The 13,468-nt window shown below is 54.0% G+C and overlaps 2 protein-coding genes across 2 annotated transcripts in view; one reads left to right on the forward strand and one right to left on the reverse strand.

The window, feature by feature from the left end:
- Positions 1–13,468, forward strand: part of LOC144248430 (uncharacterized) — a 402,567-nt gene that overhangs the window by 64,088 nt on the left and 325,011 nt on the right. Inside the window, exon 5 of the mRNA XM_085565449.1 lies at positions 10,956–11,084. Within this exon, the coding sequence (XP_085421575.1) occupies positions 10,956–11,084 (129 nt within the window). The remainder of the gene's footprint in view (positions 1–10,955; positions 11,085–13,468) is intronic.
- LOC144248773 (serine/threonine-protein kinase PAK 3-like) lies at positions 847–9,332 on the reverse strand. The gene is made up of 11 exons (XM_085565410.1): positions 9,254–9,332; positions 8,775–8,812; positions 7,999–8,323; positions 7,464–7,527; positions 6,585–6,633; positions 5,463–5,572; positions 4,591–4,708; positions 4,099–4,198; positions 3,485–3,681; positions 2,930–3,067; positions 847–2,497 (listed from the first exon to the last, which is right to left on the reverse strand). Exons 1-11 carry the CDS (start codon positions 9,330–9,332, stop codon positions 2,408–2,410), a joined length of 1,308 nt encoding a protein of 435 aa, XP_085421536.1. The 3' UTR covers positions 847–2,407.

Consider the following 13,468-nt stretch of genomic DNA (forward strand, 5'->3'; position numbering starts at 1 on the left):
TCTTGCTGCTATCTCAGAAGGGAAAAGACAACAAATGAGAGACAGAAACAGGAATGACAGAGGTCTGGCATGGCTTATACCCCCACCTCCCCTGCCTGTGGGGCTGCTGCCCACAGCAGGTACGTGTGATCTTCTCGCTGGTGAGTACAGTGCTCAATCCAGGCTTGCCCTCTGTTTCCCTTGTCACTCCTTTTTGCTGATTTTTCTATGCAAGTCCTTTTCAACACTCCTTTGGTGTGTTTTGGTGTTGCCCATTTTAGATGTGATAGTCCATTCCTCACGTTTCTTCACAAGTCCTCTGCCTCTGTTTCCCACTTTCTCTAACAACCTGAATACCACCTTCTTTCAACTACTCAGAAAGTCCTTTCTCTCACAATACCATTCAACATAATCCACCTGCCTCCAAGGAGATAAAGTAAAGCTCAAAATAAACGATCTACATTATATATACTTCCATTCATCTACATTTACTCACTTTTATTTTTCACTCACTTTCACATACAACAAGGTACCTTTTACTTTCAAACAGTCTACATTACATATCTACACCCTGAGTGCTCATGGAATGTTAATCCATCAACCCAGCAGGTTTAATCCTGGATGTCTCTCAACCCAGCAGAATTTTAGGTGTTACTGTTTTCCAACCCCAGATCCCCTTGGACATTTTTAACCTTCAGTCCTGCTGTGTTGTCCAACCCCAGATCCCCTTGGGCATAACCTCAATCCGCAACCCTGAGTGCTCTTGGAATGCAAATCCCCCAAATCCTCCTCTGGAAGGAGCCCCCAAAAAACAAACCCCCACGGCTCCTCCCCACCCAGCTGTTTTGGGAAGAACTTTCTCTGAGAGAAGTGGAAAAGAACCTGTTTATTTAACAAACAAAACACTCCCCAGCACTAAAAAAATGAACAACACCAGATGACAACAAAACTCTTTCACCACTCTGAAGAGATGACAAATCCAGAAAGTCTCTCCTGGGGGTGGTCGCCCGGGTCTGGGCGCTGGGGATTGCTCTGGGCACCGGGGATGGCTGCTGCAGATCACAGAGCGCAGGCTCCCGGTGCTCCTCGGGGTTCCCAGGTCCCAGTCCAGAGCAGGTTGGATGGTATTCAGAAGAAGGAAAGGGAAAGAAACAGTCCAGGGAAAAAATTGGAATGCCTAGTTAAACTAACAGGAAAAAGCAAAGGCAAGAGCGGAAGCAAGAGCAAGCAAACAAAGCCAGCAAAAGCAAGCCAAGCCAGCCCGCACAAGCCTCTTGTGGAGAACAGACCATGGGGGGAGGTGAGCCAGCTGATAACAAGACAAAACAAACCTTCACTTTCAGAGTCAGTTCTGAGAGCACAGAACAGAATATCAAACATGAACAGAACCCACGATTGGGGATACAAACACCAGAACCTCACCCTGGGACACCTGGGTTTCCACATCAGCAGGAGACAGTTCCTTCCAGTCAAAGGGTCAACGGCAGGGTCCTCAGCACACCCGTTCCTTAAATGTTATCTGGCCATGCAGACGGTTTTAGCTACTTCCACAAGTACTTTAAATCAACATTGGCTGTTTCACAAATACCTCTGAGTTATTACTGTCAGTTACAAAAATAAAAGCATTAGTTATTATTTCACAACTACAGCTACTTCTGTAAAAGTTAACATTCTAATGCACAACCCATGGCATCCACTTCAATATTTTGCAAAAGCCAAAACTAGTATGTATGTTTTTCACACTGTGCACAAACTAAACTATCATCCAAGAATGATGTTCTGAGGATATGAGCTACACAGGGGCCAGGGCATTGGCCACAAAAAGCTGACAAATTATATTACAGCAAAAGCAGTTAAAAGTGATTGCAAACTGTACTGTATCAAAATCGTTGTGACTAAGAATAAGTTGCAGAAGTCAAGACATAAGAGCAAAAGCCACCAACTACATAGTTCAGTATAACAAACCCAGGGCAGGTGTTTCCCTTGCAGGGAGCACTGGGGCCTTCCCCGGGCCCCTTCTGCCCTCTGGCAGAGCCGGTGGCATTTTCCAGCACACGCAGTTTGTAACCAAGAGTCGGGTGCAGCCCAGAAGGCTCCAAGCGCCTCCTCCCAGGCTGACTCTGCAGATCCGAGGCTGCTCTGGGCTCTGCCAGGGCTCTACTGGGGCTCAGCTCTGGGCCAGGCTGGGCCCGCTCTCCCCTCACATTGCTCCGGGCAGCCGAGTCACGGAGGGAGGAGGAAGGGACACCTCAAGGGAGTTGAGGCTTAAGAGAGTTTTTATTCAAAAAACTGCCATACCAAACAGGCTGTCATAAGAGCCGTAACAAACAGGCTGTCCTAACTACCATAACCAACTAGCACTGCTAACTACCATCACTAACTAATTGTCCTCACTAACTACTGTAACTAAAAGCTGTCCTCCAGTGCTTCATCTCCTCCGCTGCTCCCTCAGTTGCTTTGCTGCGGTGATCAGAGGGGTCAGGCTGGAGAGAGGCTTGGCTGATGATAAAAATGGGTGCTGCCCAAAGGATAAAAAAGAAAGAAATGAACTGTTACTTTCTCACAGGCTCTGTTGCAACAGGACAAAGGGAAATGGTCTGAAACTCAGGAGAGGGAAGCAGGCTCAGGTTAGATCTAAGGCAGAATCTTTTTGCCAGGAGTGGGGAAACACTGACAGAAGGTGCCCAGAGATGTGGGAGGTGCCTCCTCCCTGGGAACATCCAAGCTGAGGCCAGGCAGGACTCTGAGCACCGGACCTGCCTGAAGATGGCCCTGCTCCTTGTGGGGCACCAGGGGCAGATGCCCTCGAAAGGACCCTGCCAAGCCAAACCCGGCGAGGATTCTGCTTGCTTTGCGTGTGGAATGCAGCGAGGCTGGAGACTATCGGAGGGGCCCCAGCAGAAAACCCCTCCCTGGTGCTGCTGCTTCCCCTCAGCTGCTCGGCATTCACCTGCAGCAGCTCCTGGGCAGACCAGCGCTGCTCCTCGTCCGGCTCCAGGCTGCACTCGAGGAAGTCCCGCAGCAGAGCCGACAGGCGCCGGGGCTCCTGCAGCTGCGGGGTCCCGTTGTGCCGGATCAGAGCGCGAGCCTGCAGGAAAAGCAAACTCAGCGCTCTGCCAGCTTCCTTCCCACCCACAGGTGCTCACAGCGACCCCGGGTTCTCAGCCCCAGCTCCAGGGGCACTTTCCTCCCTGGCAGAGATGCTGCTCACAGCTCATTGTCCTGTGCCAACCAAAAAACCCAAACCCTAGTGCTGCCACAGCCATTGGAAAGAGCTGATGCACTTGATTCCCATTTTCAGGTCATCCTTACAGACAGAAGAGCTGCAACAGCGTAAATCCCAAAGCAAATTGTTGCTGGAGACTGCAGAATATTTGTCTGTGTTGAGGCCCGAGTGCTCTGGGAATTCCCTTCCCCAGGTGCAGAAACCTCCAGCTGCTGCTCCCAGTGCAGGGTCACCCTGTGCTCACAGGGCTCTGCAGCCCCTGGAGAATTTGCCTCTTACCATGGCCCTCGTTTCCTTGAAGTAAGGAGGTTCTCCCTCCACCATCTCGATGGTGACAATGCCAAAGGACCAGATGTCCACCTTGGGGCCATAAGGAGAACTGGTCACAACTTCTGGGGCCATCCAGTGAGCAGTGCCCACCATGGAGCTGCGCCGGTCCTGCTCAGAGCTGAGCTGAGCACAGAGGCCAAAATCAGCTGAGGACAGAAACAAACACTGTCAAGGGCAGCTGGAATGAGGAAACCAAGCACCAAGACTCCCCACTCTCAGTCTGAGAATGCAGTAGTGAAGTGAGCTGGAAAAGTGCTCAGGGCTGTAGCCAAGGGAAGGTGGAACTGGACCCTTAAAGAAACCCTCAGCTTTCGTGCAGTGGCTTTTACTGATTCCCTTGAAGCTTTAGATTCCAACTCCTGCCCCTCTGGCTGGGCCATACCCAGAGCAAAGCCACCCCTGGCACCCTGCTGCTCTCCGGAGCTCTCTGCAGGGGCAGCCGCTCTCAGCTGGCAGCAGGGGCTGGGCAGTGCCCCCAGCAGCCCTTGTGGGGCTCTGGCCGGCACTGGGAAGCAGCCCCACAGCCGCACCCGGGAGCGCCGTGCCTGGCCAGGAACACCCACCCAGCTTGACAGAGCCGGCCATGCCCAGGAGGATGTTGGAGCTCTTCAGATCTCTGTGGATCACCCGGTTCGCATGCAGGAAATCCAGGCCCTGCAGGCACTGAGAGAGAACAAGAAACACCAGGACAAAAACCAGTGGCCGGAATCTATCACACAAGAAAGGACAGGTCCGAATTCTGCCAGCAGCAGCTTTGCTGTGACAGGCCGGGAGTGCAGAGCAGACAGGCTCCAGGCAAACGGTTCAAGGCAAAGCTGAGAACAGCACATCAAATCCAGAACAGACAGAGAGTGCCACAACAGCAGGAAAGAGAGCAAGAACAGAGCAGAAGTGCAGCGATGCTGGCAGGCTGTTCACTGCAGAGGCTCTTTCTTCTCCAGCTCATAAAAACAACAGAGAAACAGAGCCCTGAGCATGGAGCCACTCCTGTTCTCACGCCTGTGTGGAAGGACCATCGTGTCCAAGCCGTGGCAGCCACAGGCAGGATCCCTCACCTCCCGACTGACAGCTGCCATCTCTCCTTCAGCCATGCGTGTCTGTCTGACAACGTCCTGCAAAGTTCCTCCATCCATGTATTCCATCACCAGCCAGAGATCTCCGCCAACAAGGAAGCTGGAAGAGGAAAGCAGTGGCATGGAGACGAATCTGCAGTGCTCAATTCCCCCATGGAAAAGCCTGGAGTGGAGTTTTGTTTCCAGGTCACTTGTCCATGAGGACAGAATCCGATGGAGAGACATTCCTGCCAGGCTGCAGAGCCCTTGCAATCTGCACAGTCTAAAGGAGGAGACCCCTGTGAGAAAGGAGAGGCCTTAGATGGCAAGCAGGTGAAAAATGCAGTTTAGCAACAGCCCAGATCAGTGTGGAACCACAACACTGGCCCCCAGCTGGTTCAGCTTCTGAGCTCATCAGTTCCACCATTCCCTGCAGAACAAGGCAACACAACTCCCAGCGTTATCCAGGGGAGGAGGCCGTGCAGCACTTGGGACAAAAGCAATCAGAAAACCTTTCAGAAAGTCCCTTCAGAAACAGGCAAGGCCAGTGCAAAATGGGCAAATGAGGCATTTCTGGAAACAAGGCCCTGGTCTTTCTGGCATCTGCAGCAATGGAAAAGGGCTGGGAAGAAGAAGCCAATGGAAATAATTTCTGCTGTGGTTTATCAGCACTTGTTGTAAGACACAGAAAACGGGGTCAGCTTGAAGGAAAAACCAAACCAAAACAACCGAAGCACATGGAGGGAGCAAACTGCCAGGCTGTTGTTTTGGGAAGATACGGCTGGGTCAGGCATTTTCAAAACAGGCTACAGACTACGGGTGCCAGGAAAGGTTAAGGCAGGGCCTGTGCACGGGATGAGGCCTGGAGCACTCACCTGTCCAAAGAGTTGACAATGTTGGGGTTCTTCTTGTCCTTCAGGAGCAGGAGCTCATTCACAGCGCGTTCCCCGTTCTGCCCTCTGAGACTCATTTTCTTTATGGCCACCTGAGGGGACATTGCAGACCTTTAACTGGAGGAGTCTGTGGCAGGAGGCCACAGCCAACACGGGGTGAGGCTTTTTGGAGCGACAGAGCCGGGCTGTGCCAAACTGCCCTGGGATGGGCACCAGAGCTCAGCAAGGGCCACTCCCACAGCCCATTGCTCTGCTCGCTGGGGCTGCTTACAGGACACATGGCCAGAGACATTTGGCCTTGCAAGCTCTGCAGAAATGGCCCCTCAGCTGTCAGCCTCCCAGCTCTAACCACATTCTCTGCACCTACAGTCTTCTCAAATGGCCTCAACACTCTCATTATTATTCAAATACATTTTGCAAGCAGGAGGTAATTCTGGTTCTGTGAAAACAGAGCAAAACAGCCGGGAACCCTTTAGCAATTGCATGGGATTTGGTCATGATTTCAGATGCAGCTGCTCTGTTTGGGATTGCACAACAAAGCAAACACACACATCCATTGCTCAGGTGATCCCTGTCACAGGCTGTCACTGACCCCAGACCCAAACACAACTGCAGGGTTTAGGAGAGAGTTTTGCTCTGGACATCCATCTTCTCATTTCTGTCCCTCTCTCTCTGTGGACAGCTGAAGTGGAACTAAAGTCCCAAATTGAGCCCAAGCAGGATCTCACCCTAATTAGGCCTTGAGGTACCCTTTGAAGATGAAAGGCAGGATGGAAAAACTGCTAAATAGTGTTCCTGTCTGCGGCTGGGGTGAAGATAAATTGGGCCTCAGTCTCCAACACTGATCCATTCACACTTTTAGATATGAAGAGCAAGCCAGCATGTCCTGCTCTGACAGACACTGCTGCCCTCCTTGCATCCCTTTGGGCACTCCAGAAGGACCAAGTGTGTCCCAGCTGTGCTCTGCAGGCTGACACTGCTCTGCCTTCAGAGGAGCAGCCTGTGCAGGAAAGCTCTGCTGGCCCCCAGAGCTGCAGCCACAGCTCCCAGCAGAGGGGAGAGCCCTGCAGAGCTGCCAGACGTGCTGGGCGTGTTGGCACTGACCTCTCCTCCAGTGGCCCTGTCGAGTCCTTTGGAAACAGTTCCGAAAGCCCTGGAGACAAAACAGCAGAGAAGAAAGAAGCAGTGCTTGAGGCCCTGGGAGTGAAAGCCAGCCCAGACAGGAGATCTCTGCTGCCTGCAGCGCTCACAAACACCTCGGTGCATCGACCCTTGCAACAACAGCACAGCAGCCACCAGCCCTCTGCCATGCCAGGTGTGCAAGGGAAAACTGAGACCCAACACGAAGGAATTGGGCTGGAGCAAATCCCAAATGTCCACGCTGAATTGCTTTAGTTCAAAACCTGAAGTGAGCAATGGGTGTCTAAAGAACTGGAAAAGAATGCATTTCATCCTTTTCCATTTCCTGCCTAAGACCTGCAGGATCCACAAGGGCCCTGCCATCAGGCAGGTGATGCATTTTCCCCCAGAGTGCATCAGCTCTGTGTCTGTTGCTGAATGTATGGGCTCTACGAGCTGTGCTAGAATAGAGCACTTATTAGTTCATCTCCGGTTCCTGTTTCTAAACCTTTAGGTTGTTAATTCTGACCGGAAGATATTTTATGAAGCAAAATATTTGAAAGAAATCTCCTTGAGAGCTGTTGTCTGACAGTCTCCAGATGGTGAGTGGCTCTTTTAAGCAATCCAGTTCCAGACACAGAAGATCTCCCAGGTCCTGCTCCTTGCTGCAGGCAGGACACTGCCGGCCTCAGGGGCCTGTGACGGCTCCTTCTGACCACAGTTCTCAGTTCTGATCAGGACTGAGAGACAGCAGGATGGCACCCCAGTGTCTGAAGGTGTTTGGAGCTCTCCTGACTTCTCCCTTGATCCTGCACCAGCACAGCCCCTGGGCTGCTTGTGCAGAAGTAGCTGCTGTGCACTTACCCTTGGCCAATCTGCTCCACTTCCAGGTATTTCTCGGCAGGCTCCTCCACGCTCACGATGTTCCCTGAAAGAAACCATGTGGAAGAGGCTCCCTCCCAGAGCGAGACCCCGCCAGAGCAGAGCCAGAATGCAGCCCCACTCCCTGGGGCCGTGAGCCCCTTGGTCTCAGCTGGGGAAGGACAATAAATGCCCCTGTGACATTCAGCTTCAGAGCAACGCTGGCTGCAGCTGATGCCGAGACACACACACAGCCCCTGCTCTGAACACAGGAACAGAGCAGACGTACTCAGCTGCACCAGGCACCACTCCCCTCTCCCCTCTGGCTGCAGGGCTGTGCTGCTGTCAGAACCTTCAGCCCAGGATCCCACAGCGGAGGGAGGTTCCGTGTCCTCTTCCCAAGCACAGGGAGGATCAGTGTCCTCTTCCCAAGCACAGGGAGGTTCTGGGTCCTCTTCCCAAAATGCTGCAGGTTCGCCATCATCTTTCCAAGCCAGGGGATGTTCACTGTCCTCTTCCCATGCTGGGAGAAGTTCACCCTCCTCTTCCCAAGGCACAGGATGTCCTCTGTCCTCATCCCACAGCGGGAGATGTCCTCTGTCCTCATCCCACACCATGGGGGCTTGGCCATCCTTGTCCTGCACCAGGGGACATCCACTGCCCTCGTCCCACGCTGGGAGATGTCCACTGTCCTTGTCCCACGCCGCGGGAGCCTCGCCGCTGTATTCCCACAGCGCGGGATGTTCGCCCTCGTCTCCCAGAGCAGCGGGAAGTTCACTGTCATCTCCCGGCACCGAGGGAAGTTCACCAGCGTCCCCCAGAACAGCGGGGAGCTCACCGCTGTCTTCCTCCTCTTTGGCCTCCTCTTTGGGAGCAGAGGGAGCCAGAGGAGGGGCTGGTGCTGCTTTTGTGCCCTGTGGAGAGATGGCAGCGTGAGGGACGGGAAGTTCTATCTCAGTGATCACCTTATTTACCTTCAGCTGCACATCCAGCTGCACAAAGCAGAAATTGGGTTTGGAGTCCTTCAAACTAACAATGGGCTAAAGTCGACATTGCCACTTATTGTTGGGAAAACGATATTCCACTGTGGCTAAAGCTAGTAAGCAATCCTTTGCCTGCAAAACCAGACCTGCAGCCCTTCAAAAGCTCAGCAGCAGAAAAGGAGAAATCTGCTGGGGATCCCTTTGCTGCTGCTGCTGCAAAGACTCTGACAGGAACTTTCCTTCAGCCTCCCAGGCTGGCACTCGGCTGCCACACGCCGAGCTCACAGTTTACTGCACAATTCCAAACACCAAAGATTCCTTTCCCACTCACCGGAGGAGGAGCTGCTCGGAATCCACACATGAGGTGCCCTGCAACGGGAGAGGGAACATGAACCAGATGCTGTCAGGAAAAAACTGCCTGTGGTGGGAAATGCCACAGTGCAAGGCAACCCCGAGAGAGCATTTTGCTTTCCCAGCGTCCCTCCAGGAGCCACAGTCCCTTCCCACAGCAAGAGAACAGCACAAAATGCTGGGCTGGGTCAGTTCTTGGCTGGACAGGGAGTTCCCGGCTCTGCTGCCACAGACTCCCCGCTGGAGGGAACAGAACCCCCCAGGGCTCATTGCAAATGCTGTGCACGCCCCGCTGGCTGCAGACACCCCCTTTTTCAGCTGCAGCTGCTGGCAGGAGCTCTCCCAAAGCAATGGAGCCTTCATGGCCATTTGGTTACAAAGTCAGCTCAGGTCCAGAGGAAGAACAGAAAGCACACAGCAAGCCCAAAGCCACAGCACCGAGGGAAAACCTCGACTTACGTGCCAAGTGGGTTAAAAAATAGCCCGAATAAGCCACAGAGTACAGCGTGCAAACTGCAGCAGCCACGTGCTGGATCATTCTGGCTGCGCTGCACACGTCTGCAGACTGCAGCCCTGCAAGCACACAAGGACACCCGTCAGGGCTGGGCTGGTGCTGAGAATGCCTCGGGCAGGAGGATCCTCCGGCACGGAGCAGTGCCCAGAGCCACTGGGGACACTGAGGCCTCCGTGTCCCACAGCCACGGGAGCACCTCGGGGACGTGGCAGTGCTCCTGTGACATCACAGCAGCAGCTCACGCAGAAACCGCCCGGAAGGTTCTCCTGGGTCACAAAGGAGCACAAAGAACCCTCCCAGGGCACAGCCTATTGCCCAAAGGCTCCAGAAGGAGCTCTGAAAATGCAGCAAACAGGGACACCCCATAGCCCAGCCTGAACACTGAGGAGGAACAAGGACGGGAGCACAGCAGAGGAAACAGGACCTTTAGTCACCACTACTTCTGACTGAAGCCAGCAAGCCGTGTTCCCGCGGGGATCTTTGTTCTCGCTCTAAAAACAAGCAAGGTGCTGCACTCGAAATATACAGAAGGCAGGAACTGGGCAGGAGGTGGGATTAGGAAGGAGGAGGAGGAAGATGAGGATGAGGAGCAGGAAAAGGAGGAGAAACAGGAGGTTCCAGTGCCCCCTGAGGCCGCAGCACCCTTGGCCCCGGGACCATCGCCCCCAGCTCATCCTGCAGGTGAGGGGGGAGGGGGAGCTTGTCCCAAATATATCGGGGAGTCTCTGAGAGGGTTTTTTATTGGAGTGTGTTGGGAGCTTGCAGATTGTGGAATTGAGCCCCAGATGTTCGTCTGGGAGGCCCAAATAAACCCTGGGAGGTTTTTTTCTGTGTGTGTGTGTAGGTTTGGATCTTGCAGGACCCCAAAGCTGAGCCCCTTGGGGGATCTTTGGGAGTCCACGTGGCCATTGCCCAGTGTCACCAGGGGGAGGACATTGTCCTGGGGACCCCCGGGGGAGCAGAGGAGGGGAACCCCTGGGACCCCCGGAGTGGAGAGAGCAGAGAGGGGCGATCCTGGAGCTGGGGGACCCCCGGCTGGCTGGAAAGGGGGGGAGCCTGGAGAGGAGGAACCCCTGGGACACCTGGGATCTCAGAGTAGAGCATCAGGGGAAAAGGGACCCCATGGAGCCCCAACAGCCCCTGGATCAACCCTAAGCAGGACACCTGAGAAGGGGGAACCCCTGGAGCCATTGGACCCCCATCATCCCAAGGAAAGGAAACCTCTGGAACCCCAAAAGTGGAGAGATCAGAGATAGGGAACTCCTGGGAGTGTTGTTTTGGGCTGAACCTTGAGACTGTGGAGATTTTCATGGACACAAGAGTCCTGCTGAGTTCTAGGGATGGACTTGGGCAGGAGGAGCCTCCAGTCCAAGGTGCTCGCCTCTTGTTTTTCCCCCAAACCAGGATTTGTCATTCCCTGGGTGTGGCTGGATGGAGGAGGAGGAAAAGCCCCGGAGATGCTGCAGGAGGAGGAGCTGCAAACCCAGCCCAGGGAGCTGTGGGGAGGAAAGAGCCCCCTGAGCCAGGAAGGTGGGCGGAGATCCAGCCGGAGCTCGGAGCTGGTGGAGAAGCCTCATGGCAGGGAGAAGTCCCACAAGTGCTTGGAATGTGGGAAGGGTTTCAGCTGGAACTCCCACCTGATGGAACACCAGAGGATCCACACTGGGGAGAGGCCCTACGAGTGTGGGGAGTGTGGGAAGAGCTTCAGTGGGACCTCCGACCTCACCAAGCACCACAGGATCCACACTGGGGAACGGCCCTATGAGTGCTTGCAATGTCAGAAGAGCTTCAGGTGGAATTCAGAGATCATCACTCAGCAGCACTTCCACACCAGGGAGGCCCTGCGGGTGTCCTGAGTGGGGGCAGAGCTTCGTGCGCTGCTCCAGCTCCATCCTCATGGGAGGATCCGGGCTGGATGATCCCCAGTTGTTGCAGCCTGAGCTGCTACAAGGAGAGTCCACGGTAAAGAAGCAGAAAAGGCCTTTGCATGGTATCCACAGATGTCTGAATCAGCCATGCCGTGAGATGTTCAGGGTTTTCCCCAGCACGCCCATCCCCCTGCTCCAACTCTCAGCTCTCCCTGTCCTGAGGAGTCGGGGTGGGGGTGACCCTGGTCCCTGGGCAGTACAAAGATGAGGCCCAGTCAGGGAACAGGGAGGGAGTGGCCCAGGGACGCAGGAACAGACACAGGAACAGGGCAAGGAGCAAACAGAGTCCAACAGCCCCTTGAGGGAAGCATCCCGCGTCTCCCGAAACCAGGGAAATGCCCCCCAGGATCCCCACAATTCCCCTTTTTATATTATTAAGAAAGCTTCTCTGGAGGATCAACTGATTCAACACAAAATGACAAAATCAATCAAAAGCGCTCATACGACAATTTTCAAAATGCAAACAATTCTGAGTCTCTAATGTCCAAATAGATTTTCTTAGAGCTGGCAGGAGGGATGTGGGGTTTTCTTAGTCCGGTTTATCAGGAGATGGAATCAGGAGCCTTCAGTAGGGACTGGTTCTCTGGCCCCTGTGGCAGTGCTGCTGGCTGTGACAGACTCTGTACGAGGTAATGTAGGTGGTGGTGTGCCTGTTGGAAACTCCAAATAGAAATCATTACTTTTTAAGAAAAAGATGGTTAATTTAGGAAAACTTTCCTTTCTTCCCCCCCAATTACACTCCTTCAGGTATTATGAAGGAACTCTGGGGAAAGGGACTAGTGGAGGGAGGCCATGGAAAGGGGGAAAAGGAGGTAGGAATTTGTGGGAACATAAAAAAGGGGTAATAGGACAAGGGAAAGGAAACAGGGAAAGTGGGAGGGGGGCAGGGAGGCCACAGGAATTGGGGAAGGGTATTAGAAGAAGTGGGACTTATCAGACAGGAAAGTTGTTTTGATATGGAGGTGGAGTCTTGGATGGAAGGTGGCTTATCGGTGTTCTGTACTCTTTCAGCTTTTGGGCTGTTGCTGGGATTTGGCTGCTGGTTTTGGGTTTAATTTCCCTGGTAGGAGTGTGGAGGACTTCCATGACATGGGTAATATTTCGCAGGTTTGCAGTTTGGTGCATGTTTGCTACCTTGCACTGGAACTCCACCAGGTCCTGTCACATCTGCTGCTTGGGGGCTTTTTCTTCCTTGTATTATATTAAATTCCACAATTTCTACATCTCCTAGACTGTGGAGTTATTTCCTGCGGTTATTCTTTTTTATAGCAGTCTGTTGAACAAACACATCTTGTTTGTTATCATTCAGGGTTATGAAACCGTATCTGTTTTTGACATTGAACCATTTCCTGTCCCCAGAACGTTCATGGCAAGGACTTTTTCACCTTGGCCAGCGGGTTTGCGTGTGTGTTGGTGATGCTGGACGTGGCGCCGGTGCTGGGGCGCTGCCGTGCGGGGCTCGTCCCGCTCCCGGCGCTGGCGGCCGCGCCGAGGCTCGGCCCCTTCTCCTTCCCGGGCTCTGTCCCGGCCGGTGCCCGCGGACGCTGCGGGCGCAGGAGCTCCGGAGCAGCAGCGGGGCGGGGGCGGCAGTTTCGCCCCAGGACTGCGGTTCTGAGCCGCCCCCGGCGGGGCTGCCCGCCCGCCGGCCTCGCCCGCCCGCCCTCGGCCCCGGGGCCGCGGCTGCCGCTCGTTGTCTCCGTGCGGGACCGCGCCGCGCTCCCCGCCCGTTTCCCGGACGCTGCGAGGGCTGATCATTTCTAGGTGTTCTGGAGAGGGCAGCGAGGTCAGTTAAAGTGCACAGGAGGCCAGTGAGGGCAGTTTGCTTGGAAATGGCCGAACTGGCCACAGTTCAAGCACCTCACGTTGTTAATGGGCACCACTGCCTCCCCCACCCCTTTGCTCATGGCCAGGGCTAAAGCAGTTTCTGAAGAAGAGGCCTTAGTGCAGGTGTCGACCATCTGTGGGATGGTTGGCTCTGGATCTTGGGGAAGAGCTCCGAGAAGCTTTTTGGTTTCCAGGTTGGCGTTAGACATTGCCATTTTTCCCAGGAGTTCATCCCTGGCCTCTACATTATCAATTTGGTGATCGATGGCCTCTGGGAGGTGGTCAACAAACTTAACAAATGTCTCTTCAACCCCCTGATGGATTGAAGAAAAGTTTTGGACAAGGGTGGTTCCACCAGGGATTTTTAAAGGAGCAGTCTTTGCAGCAGATTTGATGTCATCTAAGACA

The sequence above is a fragment of the Lonchura striata genome, chromosome 36 (assembly GCF_050655825.1).
Source record: "Lonchura striata isolate lonStrDom1 chromosome 36, ASM5065582v1, whole genome shotgun sequence".
Taxonomy (NCBI): domain Eukaryota; kingdom Metazoa; phylum Chordata; class Aves; order Passeriformes; family Estrildidae; genus Lonchura; species Lonchura striata.